Genomic DNA, 19,379 nt, shown 5'->3' with positions numbered 1-19,379 from the left:
TGTGAACAAGATTTTCCAGCACTTACATATATAAAAACCAAGGTTGTTATGTGTTACGTTAGCTGCGGTCAAGTCAGCCCCCGATTCATGGTAACCGCATGCACAGTGGAACAAAACATCGCCCAGACCTGTGCCATCTCGATGATTGGCTGAGGATTAGGCCATTGTGATCCACAGGGTTTTCATTAGCTGATTTTTGGAAGTAAGTTGCCAGGCCTTTCTTCCTAGTCTTGGTGTGGAAGCTCTGCTAAAACCTGTTCAGCATTACAGCAATACGCAAGCCTCCACTAACAGACAGGTGCTGGCTGCGCATGAGGTACATCGGCTGGGAATAGAACTCGGGGCCCATGCACGGAAGGCAAGAATTCTACCACTGAACCATCACTGTCGCCAAAAGCTAAGGAGGGGAATAGATGGCTAGGAAACCCCTGGTTCACACAGATCCACTAACTCATTTTTGTAAAGCACCAGCCAAGTCATTCAGTGGTGTATTTCCAATAACAATTTAATGTTTAATACTTACTGATAAAATTTTATAAAATCTTTATTATATTTTCATAATTATATACTACTACTAGCTGTCATAACTCAATCCAGGATAAAACTTTTTAATAGAGACTTATGGTCACAAGAAATTTAAAAACATTAAAATTTGAATTTTTTATACACATAAGAAGGGGTTGACCAATAACAGACTTTCAATCATAAAAATGCATTATTATATAAAATTCTACAGAGGAAATATAATACGAATATGATTTAAAGGAGTAAAATAATTAATATAATATTTCCAACTGTTGAAGAAGAACTTGTTCATATATTTTTAAAATAGTGAATAACAAACTGTTTCCCAAAATGCCTAACTCTGGTCTAAGACACATAAGCATCCTATAAAAACTTGATGATTAAGAGACTGAATTCTGGGAAAATTTGTTTTACCTACAGGATTGGAATGTTAACATCTTCCTATGGACTTGCAGACCAAATACCCGCTCATTTAGAAAAGTCAAGTATTAACAACATGCTAGAATGTAAGACTGTGTATACATGCACATGCATGGATGAATGAATGAATGAGTTGAATATTTTGGCTAATTTGGATGTTCTCAAGCCGTGCATTTTACAAAACAAACCAAGATTTAATACTAAAACTTCCATTTTCATTCAACGTTTTATGCCATCTAACTAAAGCTTCAGTTTTAAGGTTAGGCATGCAAATGCAGAGGAGTGGCCACCAGAGGGAGCCCAAGTGTTTTTCTGAACACCCCAGACGCCAACGAGAGAAAAAGGAAGAAAACTGAACAAAAAGCTCGGAGCGTGTGGGGAGATCATTACCTGTTTCAGTCATTAAAAAGCCCATCTTATTGAATGACAGAACTATTTCTGCATTCATGTTAAAAATTTCTGTACTATGCAGATGTAGACTGCAATGCTCTTACACAAAAGGAGAATCGGTTAAACATAATACAGAATTAAAAAAACTCACATACCCTACAACTAGAAGGTCCAGGGTGGAATGCCGTGATAGCCATATCCATGAGTCTCTGCTGTGCCCTAAACAAGCCGGGCGCCTCCTCCAGGGTGTCTCTGTGTCCCTGCTCTCACTCTCTGCCCTGGTCCATCTTTGTGGTCAACTTTGGAGGAAGTTTTGGGTGTGGTTTCCTCACTTTGTTTGTGATTGGGCTATCAAATTACAGTGCCAACCGTGTGCACTTGGGAATTTTTCATTCTCCTGGCTGAGCTAAATCATACCGACATTAAGATGAACGGCTTTCTATTTGGCATCCTGAAGTCTTCCCAGAACTGAGAACTTGGCCAGGTCCCAACAGGATGCAAGGGGACCTCCATAAGGCTCCCCAAATCCAATGTCTCTGTAAACCAGAACCCACAGGCTAGAATAATATTCTGGGGCTGAGGCTGTAGAGACGGTTGTGACCTCGTTTAGAATTAAGCTCCAGGGGAACAATAATGTTTGATGTTTGAGAGCCGTGTCAAGTATTGAAAAACTTCCCCACACTTTATGTTATTGACCATCCTTTTATTGTGGTAGGTCAGGGATCACAGTTTTATCGATGAGGAAACCTAAGCTCATGAATGTGAGCAACTTGTTTAGCATCACTGGTTATTAAGTGTCGGGGACAGAAACACTGATGGACATGTCCTTATGGGAACACGGATTGTAACAATGTCATTAGGGGACCAGATTGTAACAATGAATGCGTATTGGACTCATTCACACTAATGTCTTCTGAGAGAGAGAAATAATTATTTTCTTCCTTTTCCCTCAAGTTATGAGGGAGAAGCATGACACGTGAATTCAAAGACTCAGCACTTGTATTTACCTATTACTTTTTTTTTTTTTTCATGGTACATTTTTCTAAGTTTCTTTTTCATGTCCAGATGGGGTCATTTTACCATATATGCAAATAACACAAACAAATTGAATTCCACAAGGTTAGGTCATGGGCTGAATGCTGCTAGAGTTAACCTGCTTATTAATGCCTTGGATATGGTATCAGAAATATTCTTACTAAATCTGACAATAACACCAAATTGCGTGGGGGTGGCTGGCATTTAGGAGAAGTAGATTGAATTTAAAATGACCTTGACAAACTGAAGAAGGAAAAAGAGGGCAAAATTCAATAGAAAGCTGTTCAGATAATTCATTCAAAAGGGAAAACAAAACAAAACAAAACAAAGGAGAACAACAGAAATGAGAGAGTACTGACTGGGCAATTGCAGCAGAAAAAGAGCTGGAGATCAGAGTGAACAATAGCCTTCAAAGGCATCAGTAAGCTAGTTCTGTCATTTTTTTTAAAAGGCATGATATTGGGAGGTATGAATAGGGGAAATTCAAGCTAATTCCCCCTCTGTATTCAAAATAGATGAAGCTTTGGGGGGAAAATATGATGTTTTGTTGGGATCCTGAAATGCCTAAATCTTGAAAGCTAGGTTTTGGTAACTTTGAGATAGATCCTTAAAAAGGAGAACATCCAAAATACTGGAAGGTTTGATTTTAGATCTGATGAGCTCGGCCTCAGGAGAGAAAAGTTCTGGTGCTCTGTGCCTTCGTTCGTGCCATGCTCGCAGCCCAGGCTAGCCTTTGCCTTCTCCCCCGGGTAATAAAAAATATCTACCCTTTATCAAGTGTCCACACAGGACTTAGCTCCTCTGTGAGGCCTGCTCTGAACTCCTCCCCTTGTCCCTGAGGAGAGCTGCACAAACGTACGTGGATATGTATTTACATGTGTATGTGTAAGTATGTGTGTGCATGTGTGTGCACATACATGTGTATGTAGCTAGCTAGCTAATCTGTTGCCCCTGTGGGTCTCCACGAAGCATACATGAGGTGTTTACACTGGCTAAGCACTTGACATGCATTACCCGATTAATACTTCTGGAGGCAATCTGGACTAAGACACTATTATTCTCATTATGTAGATAAGGAAACAAAGGCTTAAGGTTAAGTAACTTGTCCATGTTTACATGGTTAGTGAGTGGCAGAACTGGGACTTTAACTCAGGTCAGAAGAACTCCTAAGCCCCCATCCTAACGGCCACACTCTCCTGACTACATGTGCACCTCCAACACTTTATTTATTTGTTCACATGTTGCATTCACTGGACTACAACTCCCTGAAGGAAGGTACCAGGTTTCATTTACTTCCTTATCCCCATACAGGTTCTGACATTCCATAGATGATCAACAAATGTTCATTAAAGGCTTCAAGCAGTAGACAGCGTCTTCTATGGATGTTTATGAGTAATTCTTTGACTGAAGTGAAGTGGATTTAAACATTCATAAAAACTAGCAATAAGGATTCTGAACAATGCTGGATCATATTAACAAGGGTAGTTTTATAATTTCTTTAAAAAATTTAAGGGATGGAAATAGTTTTATATACATACATATGTACGTATACATGTACATTCGTGCATATGTCTATCTATCTGTCTCCGATGTAATTTTATCTAAAGGCAAAGAGAAGAACAACAGAGCATCTTGATATCTATGGACACAGGGGAGCCTGTCTGACACGGAATTGTTATTAGCAAAGAACCTGAATCCTAAATGACATGTAATCACTAGACTAATTTATCCAATCCGAGGACACTACAATTTTCTCTCCTAAACAGAAGACATATTTTACAAATAATTTGGTCTCAGTTTCTGAAAACAAGAACAATACAAATTTAAATACAACGAAAATAAATGATACTACGTATCTTATTCTCACAGAAAACAGATAACATGCTAGCATCCCAAAGTAACTGGCAACATAATTTCCATCAGTATGGGATAAAATATTTCAGGACAGCAAGCCACTCTCCCATGACTTGGAATTAGCAGTTTATGTATTACTTTAACATGACATCATGGTCCCTGCCCTTGCCTGCAATGGAACCGACTCTCAGCAGCAGAGCTGATACCACCGACCAGCAGCTTCAGCTCAAGGCCGCGCCGTTTTTTAAAGTGAGAACAGGAAGAAGCTGTTGGCTAGGGATCAGGGAATCTCTTTTACTGATTGATTTTTTTTTTTTTTAACCGTTAAACACTACCCAATATATCTCTAAGATATAATCAGCTAAATTCTGATTACAGAAAAGATTAAGAGAACATATTCGAAGCAGGTCTATATGGTATAACTCAGCTACAACCCAAGAAAACAATCAGCATGACGACATTAAAAAGTTCCATTTCATGACAGAGAGAAATAATTGTGAAGAAACTAAAATCGGAAAGTAGAAACAATCACCAAACGTAATTTATAATATTACAGAAATATTTCTAAAACATATCAACAAACCACCACCCACAAACACACCCTAACACGTGTCCTTTCACCAAGAGACCCCTACAGCAAACATGTCCTGTGAATGATGCAGAGAACATTCAGACACAACAAACACATGACATACTTAACAAGAGAAGAAGGATTAGGTTTTCACAGCATTACCTTAGGAGGCTACATTTACTATCTAGATGAACGACAACTCCACATCATTTTAAAATTTCAATCAGTATACCAATGCTGAAGTGAAAGAGAGAGGGACGGGATGGTCAGTTTTTAAGACAGAGTAGAAGAACTAGATGGAATAAAAAGGAGAAAGAAACTTAGCAAGCACATTCTGCCCCATAAAACACGTAACTCACAAATACAAAAACAAACATTTCTTCAGAGACTCCACAGCTGAATTTGTCCTTGTCCTTCGACATTAAGTCACTGGTGTTTCCCAGGAGGTGGAGCAAAGTCAGTGTTGACTCCTGTAGCCACACTTTCTAATGCGCCAACTAAAAAAAAAATGAGTATTTACACACTACACAACTCACAGGATTGGGCCAGCAACACTGCTAAATCTAATCTCCACTCGTGATAAGCAATTTGTCCTTCAGAGTCAGAACAAGCAGGCTCAGGACTTTCTAACAATCTCTAGCGTTTTGTTGGTTTGCTATCCCATGCAGAGCTTTGCACCATCAGTTAGTTCCATGTGCATTGTTTTAGACCTGTGACAGAGCTATTCTCACCTTAGAACAGGGAAAAGCCGCTGCCAAGGGTAAACCTGTGAACCCTAGCCAAAACATCTTGATAAAGTTTGAACGTGTATCAATCATGTTTTAAAGCAGGGTTTTAAAAACTGTTCCATAGAAAACTGTTCGTTTGAGTTCAGCAGGTGTTCTAAGCTGAAGTTGAAAGGCTTTACATGGTTTTATGGGATTATTTAATTCTTTTTTATGTTTTAAGTTTGTATGTGGATACACAATTTTTTTTTTTCTTCAGCAAGCCAGGAAAATTACAGTCATAGCCAATCTGTAATGGTAAAATAAGAGGCTGCCATATACTAGGTGGAAAATGTTCTAATTTGTTTGCTCTAACTTTGAAAAAGAACAATACTAGAGATAAGTGTTATTATATTTCCTAAAAATTCCTAATATGCTTAACCTTTTGACTCTAACAATTACGTGCTTATTATTTCCCTATTGTCCTTGCCTTAATGAGAAGAATTTTCACAAACAGTATTAAATTATTTCCTTATCATTTACCATTTAAAACCTTTATGTCTAAAAAAATTATTCTTTACATAAGTGGCCATTGTTTTCCAAAGTTTCAGAGACTCCTGCTTTAAGCAATCTTCTTAAAATGAGTCCTCATAAGAACCCAAATCTTGCTCGTTACTAATTGCTAACATCAGTTCTTCTAGACCTTGGGAAACTCTCTGAGCTCAGAATGTGGTCATGGTTTATACTGGGAAAACACTCCTCAATATTTAGCAGAAGCTCACTAACTGTTATGGATTGAATTGTGTCCCCCAAAAATATGTGTCAACTTGGCTAGGCCATGGTTCCCAGTATGGTGTGGATCACCTACCATTTTGTCATCTGATGTGATTTTCCTGTGTGTTGTAAATCCTACCTCTATGAGGTTAATGAGGCAGGATTAGAGACAGTTAGGTTAATGAGGGAGGACTCAAGCTATAATAAGATTAGGTTGTATCTTAAGTCAATATCTTTTTTTTTTTAATTTTATTAATAATTTTTACTGAGCTTTAAGTGAACATTTACAAATCAAGTCAGTCTGTCACATATAAGCTTATATACACCTTATTCCATACTCCCACTTACTCTCCCCCTAATGAGTCAGCCCTTCCAGTCTCTCCTTTCGTGACAATTTTGCCAGTTTCTAACCCTCTCTACCCTCCTATCTCCCCTCCAGATAGGAGATGCCAACACAATCTCAAGTGTCCACCTGATACAAGTAGCTCACTCTTCATCAGCATCTAGTCGATATCTTTTGAGATATAAAAGAGAGCAGTGTGCAGACAGACAGGAGGACCTTGTACCACCAAGAAAACAGTGTTAGGAGCAGAGTGTATCCTTTGGTAACTGCACTGAGAAGCTCCTAGACAAAAGAAAGATTGATAACAAGGACCTTCCTCCAGAGCCAACAGAGAAAGAAGGCTTTCCTCTGGAGCTGGCACCCTGAATTCAGACATCTAGCCTCCTAGACTGATTTCTCTTTGTTAAAGCCACCCACTTGTGGTATTTCTGTTATAGCAGCACTAGATGACTAAGACAGAATTTGGTACTGGGAGTGGGTTGCTGCTCTAACAGATACCTAAAATGTGGAAGCAGTTTTGTAACTGTGAATGGATAAAAGCTGGAAGAGTTTTAAAGTGCCTAATAGTAAAAGCCTAAATTGCCTTGAAGAGACTGTTGGTGAAATTATGGACATCAAAGACAATTCTGCTGAGGGCTCAGAAGGAAGTGAGGAGAGCTGTTACACTGGAGACAGCAGAGACGGCAAGAAGCAACACCAGAGAAATGGCAGCAGCAGAGAAACGCCAACAGCAGAACCAGGAGACCAGCACAAGACAGTGCTGGAGTGGACCCATGGAGCAAGAGAGCTGAGGGTCTGTGCACAGGAGGCTTCCTGGAGGAGTGGGGTGCCTCTGAGCACTTATTGGTGGAGCTAGGCTTGCTGACCCACGGAGCAAGAGAGCTGAGTGGCTTCTAGCAGAAGTTTACTGGTAGAATTGGGTGCCTCCCAGCACTTAACAGTGGTGCTAAAGAGCTTTGGAACACTTACCTGAGCAGGGTAGATGCTGGTCAAGGGGCCAAGAAGCCAAGGAACACAGAAAGCAGAAGCTGAAGACATAAGAAGCACAGGAAGCAGAGCTGCCTCAGTCTCAAAGGGTGGAGTCACCACTCAGACAGACTAGGAGAATGGGCCTGCCCAAAGCCAAGAGTGTAGAGCTGCCATTCCAGGGGGCCTGGAAGGCGAAGCTGAAGCAGTTATGTTAATAAGGCAGGACTCAACCTACAATAGTAGGCTGTGTCTTAAGTCAACCTCTGTTGAGATATAAAACATAGAAGCGAGCAGAGATACAGGGGGACCTCATACCAACAAGAAAATAGTGCCAGGAGCAGAGCATATCCTTTGGACCTGGGGTCCCTGCACTAAGAAACTTCTAGACAAGGGACAGATTGATGACAAGGACCTTCCTCCAGAGCTAACAGAGAAAGAAAACCTTCCCCTGGAGCTGGCACCCTGAATTTAGACTTCTAGCCTCCTAGACTGTGAGAGAATAAATTTCTCTTTGTTAAAGCCATCCACTTGTGGTATTTCTGTCATAACAGCAGTAGATAACTAAGCCACTAACTATACACTTAAATACTATAACAACCTAAAAACTGAGGACCTCAAGTGATCCTTTTGGAGAAAGATGTTTGTAAGTCGGAAAATAGGATTATTTTGTAATATTTCCTCACCTGAGTCTCTTTCATTAGCTCACTCCACACACTGAGGAAGAAAAGTTTAAACTTCTAAAACTATAATGCCCCATAGCAGAGGGGAGCAGTTCCCCTCTCTAAAGGATATAGCACAATACACAATTAAAACTACCTAAGTAGCAAACAATTATAAACAAGATTAATCCTTCAAAGAGTAACCAGAACATTCCCTGTATAAAAATTTCTTGTAACTGTGATTTTTAACCTCTGTTTAAACATGGTTGGTCAGGTATAGCATATACAGAAGAGGAAAAAAATCACAACTTAAGTCAAAGAGGAAAAGAAATTCTGTATAAAACAACACAAAACAGCCACAGCCCTACCAAAATCATCTACTTGCTTCATTGGCTCCATGGCTGTTTTTCTAATATTTCCCCAATTATTTTATAGATTCCAGTATCTCGTGTCACCTAAAGTTACACAGGTTGTCCCTATCAATTACAGTAAGTAGTAAACAAAAGAATCCAGTAAGTAAGCACCAGCCTATTTGTTCCTAACAAAATGCAATTTATGAAAAGAAAGTTATTTTTTTTTTCTCTGCAAGGTAAAGATTGGTCTGGAAATGAAATCTAGCTGGCAAGACAGCTTAAAACACCACTTATTGATGTCTGCATATTTGATTAAAAGTTAAACATGGTGATTAACAAAATCAAGAGTAGTTGCTGGAAAGGAGAATATGTTTTTTCCACATAGAAGCTGTTTGTACTCTGAAACAATTGTCTAAGTGCTTTTATTTCAGTCCACAGGCAGGTTATTGCTGTTTAGAAACATAAAGGGAGTATAATATTGCCCAGTATGTAGTTAAAGAAGATAAAAGAAATCATAACACAACTTGTCTCTTACAAAGGAAAAATTTCAATTAGCACCACTTTAAGGCTCTTAGGTTCCTTTTTATCTTTCTGGAGCCTCAGCTCTGCTCATGAATGTCTTTCATCTCATTGACTTTCCTTTGACTGATGCCATTGGTAGCTTCTCTAACAGCACATGGTGATGTTACATCCACTCTATTTGCTGGTAGAGAAAAAGTGTGCTTTTCTGTTTGCTGGAGAATTTGACTTAGAATAGCCCAAACAAATACGAATAAGTGTATACAGTATTGCTAACACTGGGAGGAAGTTTGGCCAGCTGCCCAAATCTTTCAGAGGAACACGCTGTTAACAGTTCACTGTATCTAACTTTCTGAAAACCTCAAATTCCTGTTTTGTTGCACAGTAGATTCATGGTGACAGCTGTTAGGCCCTCTGCCTAATGGGTTGTGTCTGTCCTCCCACTGTGGAGGGGTCCAACCTAAAGGTCACTGAGGGCCTACGAGAGACAGGGCTTCCTTTTGAAGCCTAGAACATTTTACACCTCCTGGGTTTGGACATTATGTCTGTGCTCTCCACAGGACTGACAGCCCCTTGATGAGGAAGGCACAGGCCCTTTTATCATCTTTATTGGACGAATGATCTGCATATTTGTTGTACATGCCTTGGGACATCCATGCCCAAAATGGTGGCAGGATCAGTTTGTTACTTTCGACTCAATAGCATGTTGTTTTAGACTCTTCATCATGACTCGATCATGATAGAAGTAAATGAATCTGATTATCTACAAAGTTTCACTCCCTACACAAAGATATTCTTTTTAACAGCAAAGGATCATTGGAAAAGTTCAATGGAGATATATATTTTAAGAAGCTCCAAAAAGACAAAAGGACAGTAACTTTATAAAGACTGGGGCATTTTTCAGAGGAGGAAACATAGCTAGAAAATGATACAAGATTTGAGAAAATAATAATTACAATAATCGTCTTAAGATTTATGGAGCTCTGTTGTACCAGTCTGTATGCTTTCTAAAGATTTTGTCATTCAGTATTCATACTGGCTTTTTAAGGTAGTTATCACCTACGTCCATATTATAAAGATGAGGCAAGGATTTTTAAAGAAATCAAGCTGCTTGTGCAAGGCCCCATGGCCCGTGAAGTGGCACTGTTAGGTCTTGAAGCCAAGTTTGCAGTGGTACAGCAAACAAACAACCAACCAACCAAACAAACAAAAAAACAAATCTGTCACTGTTGAGTCAATTCTGACTCACGGCGACCTTATAGGACAGAGTAGAATTGCCCCATAGAGTTTCCAAGGAGCAGATGGTAGATTCCAACTGCCAACCTTTTGGTTAGTAGCTGAGCTCTTAACCATTGCGCCACCAGGGCCCCAGGAGTACAGCAGTGGGCCAGAATTCCCAGCTAGCCCTTAGAACCAACATTCAGAAACAAGGAAGACCTAAAAAATCCTAGAGCCTGATCTCATACAAGGGATGGAGAAATAACCTGAATTTAATAAAGACAGTATCTCTGCCCACAGACATAGGACCAAAAGAAAGAAAGAAGGGGTGACAACTCTGTAACACTGTCACTTGGCACAGCAATCAGGGAACAGAGTCACAAGGTGAGGAATCCGAGAGCCAGCCAAGCACCGCTTCGGGTGTATCATTACGTGCTTCCATCGTTGTTGTTAGTCACCTCGGAGTCAGCTCCAACTTGTAGGGACTTTATGTGTTCCATCATTAACCCTTCCATATTGTTGGGTAAAATCTAGATTTCAGTTACTATAATTAATATTATTTACCTACAAAGATGATGCCACTAAACCACTGTCATCCTTACAACGCATGCTGGGTACTGTTTCTGGGTGAAAGGTTTGTCCTAAAACTTCTACTTTCCTACCTGGTTTCCCTAAACAGTTATTGCAATTGATTTTTTTCAGTTTCCAAAGAGGAATATTGACTTTAATGTACTTGGACATAACTAGACAAATTCATCAACCAACCCTACATCTAATATTTCCTGTCCCTACTAAAGAAAAACAACTCGTTTTCTATACACTGTTAAGCTAATGATTTGTTCTGCTGTCCTGTATGCGTCATGGGAAAAATACAACACTTTGCAATTGTACTGTTTACCCTACAAGTACCTTTCTTCAGACTAGTTAATATCATGGACAAGTGATGATCATGTCATAGCAATCAACTTTCTCCATTTTCTATTTCCAAGGGACTCACCAAAGATGCCAGAATAAGATTAGAAAGATTCTTATTTTTCTGTTGATGGGGATAGAGAGCTCTCTGTGAAGAATACCGTGATTATTTTTTACCTTATAACAGTTTTTAGAAGCTGGGCAGAGAGAGTAGTTACTCACATTCTCCTTGTCAGGAATCCCTAGAAGAAGAGAGAGAGAGACCATGAATTATAAGATCAACCAGTAGAATGGGACTCTGATTTCACTGAAATCCTTTGCTGGACCAAACCAAGTAAAATTTTGGTGTTTTCCATTTGTTTCAGCAAAATAATGCTGCTTAGAAAAATAGGAGCACTTACAAAACCTATAGCATCAATGAATCTGGAGGAGGGCTTGTGCCCAAACAAGAAAACGCCATGCTTGTTTTGCTTCTTGACCACGTGCTTTTGTTTTCTAGAAGTATAAATGCATCGTTGATTCATTCACACCCTGTTAGAAATGAATTCCTCTGCCTTGGGCACCAAAAACACTTCGGATTCTGGACAGGCATACCATAGCACCTACTGCATTATTATACTGCAAACCATCTCACACCAGGATTTGAACCTAGGGGCAGGCCTTGCAGAAAAACCACCAGAACACAACTTCTACTTTGGGCAAAGCAACCCCCTGCTGACACCAAGTCAGGTCTGAGCATTGTAGTGGCTGTTTCCAGGGGTATCTCAGTTTTCTTAGCTAAAAAGTTAATCATCCATCCACTCAGTTGCTATTCATTTACAAACTTAATAATCATCTACTACAGGCAGGCCCTGCCTCCTTTACACTCCCTTTGGAGACGATTCCTCTGACTGACATGTAAGAGTGGCCACAATGGAAGTCCACACCCCAGGAGAGTGTAGTGCCCCCAGTACAGTGGGCACACGTGGACTTACACTGAGGAGGCTGAATCACCGGTGGCTTTTATATTAAAGCTTTGAACACCAAACTGGGTTAGGGACAAGACATAAAAGCTCAGACAGGAAGGAGGGGTAGAGGATTGCCTTCCAAAAAGAACATAAATGGGTATGTTTGCCATCACTTCCCAGTTCTGTTGGAAAGACTAACGCTGGCCTCATGTCAGCACCCTGAAATTCATCTTGAATCCATCCATCCACCCACCCACCCAACCACCCATCCACCCATCCATCCACCCACCCACCCACCCACCCATCCACCCATCCATCTACCCACCCACCCACCCACCCACCCACCCACCCATCCATCCATCCATCCATCCATCCATCCATCCATCCATCCATCCATCCATCCATCCATCCATCCATCCATCCATCCATCCATCCATCCATCCATCCATCCATCCATCCATCCATCCATCCATCCATCCACCCACCCACCCACCCACCCACCCATCCATCCATCCATCCACCCAGCCATCCATCCACCCAATCAAGCAGCCAACAACCATTTGAAGGGATTATTGTAGTTGATTATATGAGTAGATTAAAAAAAAAAAAAAAGGTGTCCTCTGGTTGATTCTGCCTCATGGGGACCCACGTGTGTCAGAGTACAACTGTGCTCCATAGAGCTTTCAAGGGCTGATTTTTTGGAAGTAGATCACCAGGACTTTCTTTCAAGGTGCCGCTGGGTGGACTTGAACCCCCAACCTTTCAGTTAGCAGCCAATCGTGTTAACCTTTTGCACCACCCAGGGACTCCTGTATGAGGAGGTACAGGAGTGTAAAAGAAGCTTACTTTCTAGGAGGTTCAGTAAGACAAATACACAGTTGTACAACATCGTATCTGAGTAGCTGGAAATTAGGGTATTTGAAAGTGGGTGAAGGTGCAAGCAGTTTTAGAATTTCACCTTATTTGGCAAGCAAAGGAAAATCATTCAAAGCTTTTGAGCAGCAGAGTGATATGATCAGGAAAAAAACAGGGTAAGAGGACTGTTCAATATTAAAAGATATTTAAGGCATAAAAGCCAAATATAATTGCATGGTCCTTGACAGAAGTCCAGTTTGAATAATCAGGTATAAAGACATTCAACTGTGGAAATCTGAATATGGACCAGGTAATGGATGCTATTTAGGAAATCATGCTAGTATTAGGTGCAATAATGGTGATGTGGCTATGTACAGAAAAGTATTTTAAAATACTTTATCCCCAGACCTTCTGTCAGCCAAAGACAGGAACCATTCCCAAAGCCAACTCTTCAGACAGTGATTGGACTGGACTATAGGATAGAAAATGATACTGGTGAAGAGTGAGCTTCCTGGATCAAGTAGACACACGAGACTATGTGGGCAACTCCTGTTTGGAGAGGAGATGAGAGGGCAGAGGGGGTCAGAAGCTGGCTGAATGGACATGGAAATAGAGAGTGGAGACAAGGGGTGTGCTGTCTCATTGGGGGAGAGCAACTAGAAGTATACAGCAAGGTGTATATAAATTTTTGTATGAGAGACTGACTTGATTTGTAAACTTTCACTTAAAGCACAATTAAAAAAAAAAAAACTTCAGAGCCTGGAGTATTTGGGGTAAAATGTGTACGTGTGAGTAGTAGAAGAAAATTTGGCAAAATGTTAATAATTGTTAAATCTAAGTGATGAAAGCACGGGTGTTAAGTGTACTATTCTTTCCACTTTCTGAATGTTTGAAAATTTCATAATAAAAAGCTAAAAAAAAAAAATGGTTGTGCAGAAGTCAGTGACCGATGGTGAGATACTGAAAGGTTCTGATCCAATTAAGCCATTCCTGCCCTTAGGTCAAGAGTGATGAGGTCCTTAGCCAGGTGGCCACAGAGGAAGCAAAAATGAAGAAAAATGAGCACTGCAAAGGAAGAAGCAAGTGATGGACAAGTGATGGGTTTCAGTGTGTGCTGGTAAGAAGAAAGGAGGAATCCAAGATGGCTGGGGTTTAGAAATTAGTGTAGGGGGAGAAAGGGGCCGGTGGTGGTTCAGGGGTAGACTGCTCGTTTTCACACAGGAGACCTGGGTTTGATCCCTGGTCAATGCGCCTCATGCGCAGCCACCATCTGTCTGTCAGCAGGGGCCTGCGTGTAGCTAGGAAGCTGAACAGGTTTCAGCAGAACTTCCAGACTAAGGCAGACTAGGAAGAAAGGCATGGTGACCTACTTTTGGAAACCTGCCGGTGAAAACCCTAAGAATTACAAGGGTCCAATCCCAACTGATCATGGGGATGGTACAGGACTGGGCAGTGTTTCATTCCATTGCGCATGGGATTGCTGTAAGTCAGAGGCCGGCTCAATGGCAGCTAACAAAAACAACAACATAGGTGAACAGTGGAATTGAGAATGGAAATGAGGCTTTCAGGAGAAGGCAGGGTTTTGTGGGAATCAGGATGTGTTCGTTATTGACATTTTGAGTTTGAGGGGCCAGCAGGACACCAAAGTAGAAAGAGAGCCAGCAGTCACTTGGAAAAGCTCGGTGGGCCTTTGGAGAACTCAAATAGAGATAATGGTTTGCATTTGTATCAGCTGCAGAAAAGATACAATGGTCAAGAGGAAAGTATAGACAAGAAACAAGAGAAAAACAGCCAAGAATAGACTCTCCGGTAATATCTAAACTTTTGTGTGAGAGGAAGAAGTACCTGCGAAAGAGACAAAAATGCAAGTAGCCAAAAAGATACAAGAAACCAGAATAATGCAGAGGTACCCTGAGAACCAAGACTGAACGGAGTCTGAACAGGGAAAGTCTTCTCTGAAGTCAAGGAGAATGGGGAATTGATAGGGACCCTGCTGGCGAAGTGGTTAAGAGCTCAGCTGCTAACCAAAAAGTCAACAGTTCAAATCCACCAGCTGCTTCCTTGGAACCCCTACGGGAGAGTTCTGCTCCATCCTGTAGGGTTGCTATGAGTTGGAATCGACTTGATAGCAACAGGTTTGGTTTGGTTTGGGTCTGGTTATTAGTTGCTCACTGGTAACTTTAGAGTGGTGTGAGTCAAGAAAGATGGGCAGAAGCCAGATTCTGAGAGATAAAAGGTTGACTAGGTGGTGAGGAAATACTAGGTAACATCATTTGGGTGTTTATTATATGTCTGCAACATTCTAAATACTTGACGTGTTTAATCCTCACAACCCTATGAGGAAACTAAGGTTCAGAGAGACTAGGTACCTTGCCTGAGTTCACACAGCTAGGAGACAGTACAGCTGGGATTGCAAACCAGGCACTTCTATTTAGCCAACCCACCCTAGATTAGCCAGGAGGGGAAAAAAAACAAGAATGAGGAGAAAAGGAAAGAAAGATCCTCACCCCTTCCTTTCTGTAGGGCAGAAGAGCAGCAGAGAGGAGAGAGGGACAGAAGCTGCACAGAAATTGTGACACAGAGGACAAGGAAATTGAGGATGCTCACTTAAGATGCTGGTCAAGTGGGAAGAAGGGTCATCGGTAGAGAACGACAGGTCTGGGAGAGAGGATGAGAATTCAAGAAACTCTGAAAAGGATCTGAAGTGTGACCCCCTGGCTCTGAGGTTGCTTGGAGTGGAGGCAGCGTCTGAGACATCATTGCATCTGGCTGTTGAAGTGCTATAGTTTCAAGTGCTCCAGTACTTGTGCTTTGTCACACGTATATGTGCAAGAGTTTAGTAAGGAGACTCACAAATGCAACAAGAAACTCCAGTGACAGTACTGAGTGTTCAACAGATGCTTCCGATACGCATGTACAGACAGACAGACTCAAAGCACACCAGGGTTTCTTTAAGTCTAGCGGCACCCACTAGAAGAGAGTGTCACACAGGAGAACTGCCTTTCTTTTATGATCAGCCAGAGGCTGGTCTCCTATAAAAGGCCTGGAATTTGAAGCGGCCATGATTTAACAAGAATAAATAACAACTCAGGCTGCTTCTCCTTCATCAACTGAGTCAAAATAAGCAAGCGTTGGCTCTCAGGTACCTCGGTATGACTGGAAAAAATAGTCATGAATCCTATTTTTTAAAAGAACACAGAAAACAACACGGAATTTCACTATGAGAAGAAGACATTCTGAGAAAGTATCCTAAGTACGCTCAAGCTCTCACCAGCCCCAGGACATACCTCCCTCTACCAGCTGAGGCCACAAACTAATACTAGTATAGTAATGATTTAAAAAAAAAAAAAGTCGAGTGGGGGCTGGCAGGTCTGTTTATCTACAAGAGTCTGAAAACATACACTGTCAAGCTGGCCTAGGACATATTTTTTGTCACATGAACACACAGACCACACGACAAATTTTCAGATACAGAAGGTTCACAGTTTCCACTTACTGTCATTGTTGGAGCCTGTTTCCATAACACCATAAGGAGGAGCCAGAAGTCCTGCCATATACTGTCGATATTTCTGAAAGACAAGATTGTAAATACACAGATATTTACTCACTTTGAGCATTCATTTATTGACACGATAAAAAGCAGAAATGCTGGGTGTCAGGAAGCATCTGAGCCTTGCATTTATAGAGCCATGGAATGTGCTCTCTGGGATCTCTGGTTAAAATAAAGAGCTGTGTTCTAAATAGGTTTTCCTGGATAAGACTGAATGTGTTCCCCCTACTCCTGGGTGGGTGGGTGGGTGGGTGAGGGGGGGGTTCTATCTCAGCCAGTTCATTTATGTATTTCAGACTGATTAACTGAATTGTGTGGGCTTTTTACCCTCCCTCCACCTCCTGCACCCCTCTTCCCCAGCAAACACATGCTCGGCTCTTTGTGGAGGGAAAGGCACTTGGTTTTTATAGATGCAGATACAAATAAATGTGCTGCTTTCTTAATAGGTGAATGGCACTGAATCAGCTTCTTTCAAGGCAAAAAGAAACACATCTCTGGAAAAATATCTGCTTGAAAGAAGATGATTCTATTCCATTTACCTATTTCCTTTTACACGGTACACCTGCCTGCTGTGTGACCACCAAAGAATTTTTTTGGTATGTTGTCAAAATAGTTTGGCTTAATTTGGTACTCTTCGGCCTCCCCTGAATTGTATCCACTGGCTTCTGGTCCAGCCATGCTCTAAAACCTGGGGCTCGGCAATGTATACTAGCCCCAGGAGTCTGTGCTGTTTGGGAGGGATAAGGCTTGGTGAACGTAAAACAATTTAGAGTGTCCAACTCAAGGTGTGACGTTTCAGAAGAATGGCAAATGAATATTCAACATTGTCTCTTCCCAAGTAATAAATACAGCCTCCTCCCCTTTCAGAATGAAAGCTGGGCAATTTTATTTATTGCGCAGGACCATGTATATTTATGGTTTGTAGCAATGATGACACATCAATGTTAAAGAGCATCAAAAGAACCAACACTCCAGAATGTGCTTGTGGGTTCCGGGAACGTCAGTGAGCGTCAGCAGAAAGGCGTCATCTGTAGCAATGGGCAGCTGGCAGCACGCAGTATTCTGGCAACCATCTGGCCCATTCGCTAGATTTGAATGGCGTTTGTAATGTAACATTGATGTTTTCTCAAAAGAGCCTTCTTCTAGTCAAGATGTGACTGTTTTTTTTTTTTTTAATCCTTTTTTCTTCTCATTCTGAGGCAACTACGCTAACACCTGCATGCAAACTTTAAAAATCATGATTTTCTTTGCCTCTGAGCTAACTTCACTCAAATATACCCACAGGACCCATCTATCACCCCGCATTCTTGACATTTCCTTTGATAATTTCCCAGTTCTGATTCTCTTCTTTCGTATGACACCATCCACTCTTCTTCCTCATGACAGAAGCACTGATTAAGCCATTTCGGGGCATCATTATTCTGGATTCTGAACCAAACAGGCTCAGAGAGAGCAGAGGGGGCTGGTTATGTTCTAAGAAAATTCTATGACCCTTACAGCCTTTTAAGTAATTGGGTATTCCTCTTACCGTTGATAACTCCCTAACAAAATCCTAAAAGAAATAATTCATTCGAGTTTAAATTGACCATTTCACTTTGCTTAGAAACGTTGTTTCGGATGCAGCGGATGTTCTTTGTCTCAAGCAACCCCATCTTTGGCAATTCCCATGAACTCCCTGAAGCATCTTCTTGATACCCTGGCTGAATCAGACTTCACTTTTCTTCACTTCTCCCAGCACTGGTCTGTTGCTTTCTCATGGGGCGCATCATTAGGGCTGCTGCTGGAGGAGAAAATAGCACTTTCCTCTAGGCAGATGCAGCCCTGTGGGGAGCAGAGTGCAGGCTGGATTTCAGTACAGGTAAGTATTGAGCGGAGTTCCTGGGTAGTGCAAATGTTTAATGCACTTGGCTGCTAACCCAAGGTTGGAGGTTCAAATCCACCCAGAGGTGCCCTGGTGATCTACTTATAAAAAACCAACCCTTGAAAACCCTATGGAGCACAGTTCTACTCTGACACATTAAAAAAAAAAAAAAAATTTTTTTTTTCTGACACATTACCATGGTCAAAATCGACTTGACGGCAACTGGTTTATGTGTTGAGCACCTACTATGTGCCAGACCCTGTCCCAGGTGCTGGGTTCACTGTGAGGAACAAGCAGAAAAGGTCCCCTGTGATTCCAAAGCTTCTGCCTCCTGCAACACAGGGCCCTATGTCTTGCACTTGATAGAAACTTAATACAGAACTGCTGAGCTTAAAATTCAACTTTTTAAATGAAAAATGTCAAACATATATAAAGATAGACAGAGTAGTGTAATGAACAGCCACATAACAAACACCCAGCTTCAAAATTATTAATTCTTGACCATCTACACTTCCATCCACTTGCCCTCTCCAGAATTATTTTGAAGCAAATCCCAGACATCATATTATTTAATTCATAAATATTTCTATAGGAATATCTAAAAGAGAAAGACTCTTATTTTTTTTAATGAAACCACAATAACATTATTGCAACTAAAAAACTTAACAACATTTCCATAATATCCAGTCAGTGCTCAAATTTCTAATTGCCTTATAATGTTGTTGCCGAATTGAATTTAAAGTGTAGTTCATAGACTATGGCCCTGAGATACTCTTTAAACCTTGGACAGAAACCATTCCCTGAAAGAACTGTTGAACAAAATAGCACGTTAGCTCAAAAAGTAAAGAATTCCAACCTGGAGAACTTCACTCTTTTAAAACTTATCCATATGAGACCAAATGGACAACAGTTACTCTAAA

At 41.0% G+C, this 19,379-nt stretch overlaps 1 protein-coding gene across 16 annotated transcripts in view; it reads right to left on the bottom strand.

The window, feature by feature from the left end:
* Positions 1-19,379, bottom strand: part of RAPGEF4 (Rap guanine nucleotide exchange factor 4) — a 348,490-nt gene that overhangs the window by 141,796 nt on the left and 187,315 nt on the right. For 14 of the 16 annotated variants that reach the window (XR_007517849.1, XM_049887456.1, XM_049887457.1 and 11 more), the window contains 2 exons: positions 16,545-16,617; positions 11,469-11,488 (listed from right to left, as the gene is read on the bottom strand). Coding sequence is in view for 15 of the 16 variants with exons in the window: in XM_049887456.1 (XP_049743413.1) it covers positions 11,469-11,488; positions 16,545-16,617 (93 nt within the window). In the remaining variant the exon portion in view is untranslated. The other 2 variants (XM_049887455.1, XM_049887454.1) reach the window with 2 other exon arrangements.

This window comes from Elephas maximus, chromosome 6 (genome assembly GCF_024166365.1).
Source record: "Elephas maximus indicus isolate mEleMax1 chromosome 6, mEleMax1 primary haplotype, whole genome shotgun sequence".
Classification (NCBI taxonomy): domain Eukaryota; kingdom Metazoa; phylum Chordata; class Mammalia; order Proboscidea; family Elephantidae; genus Elephas; species Elephas maximus.
This window is presented reverse-complemented; position numbering and strand designations above follow the sequence as displayed.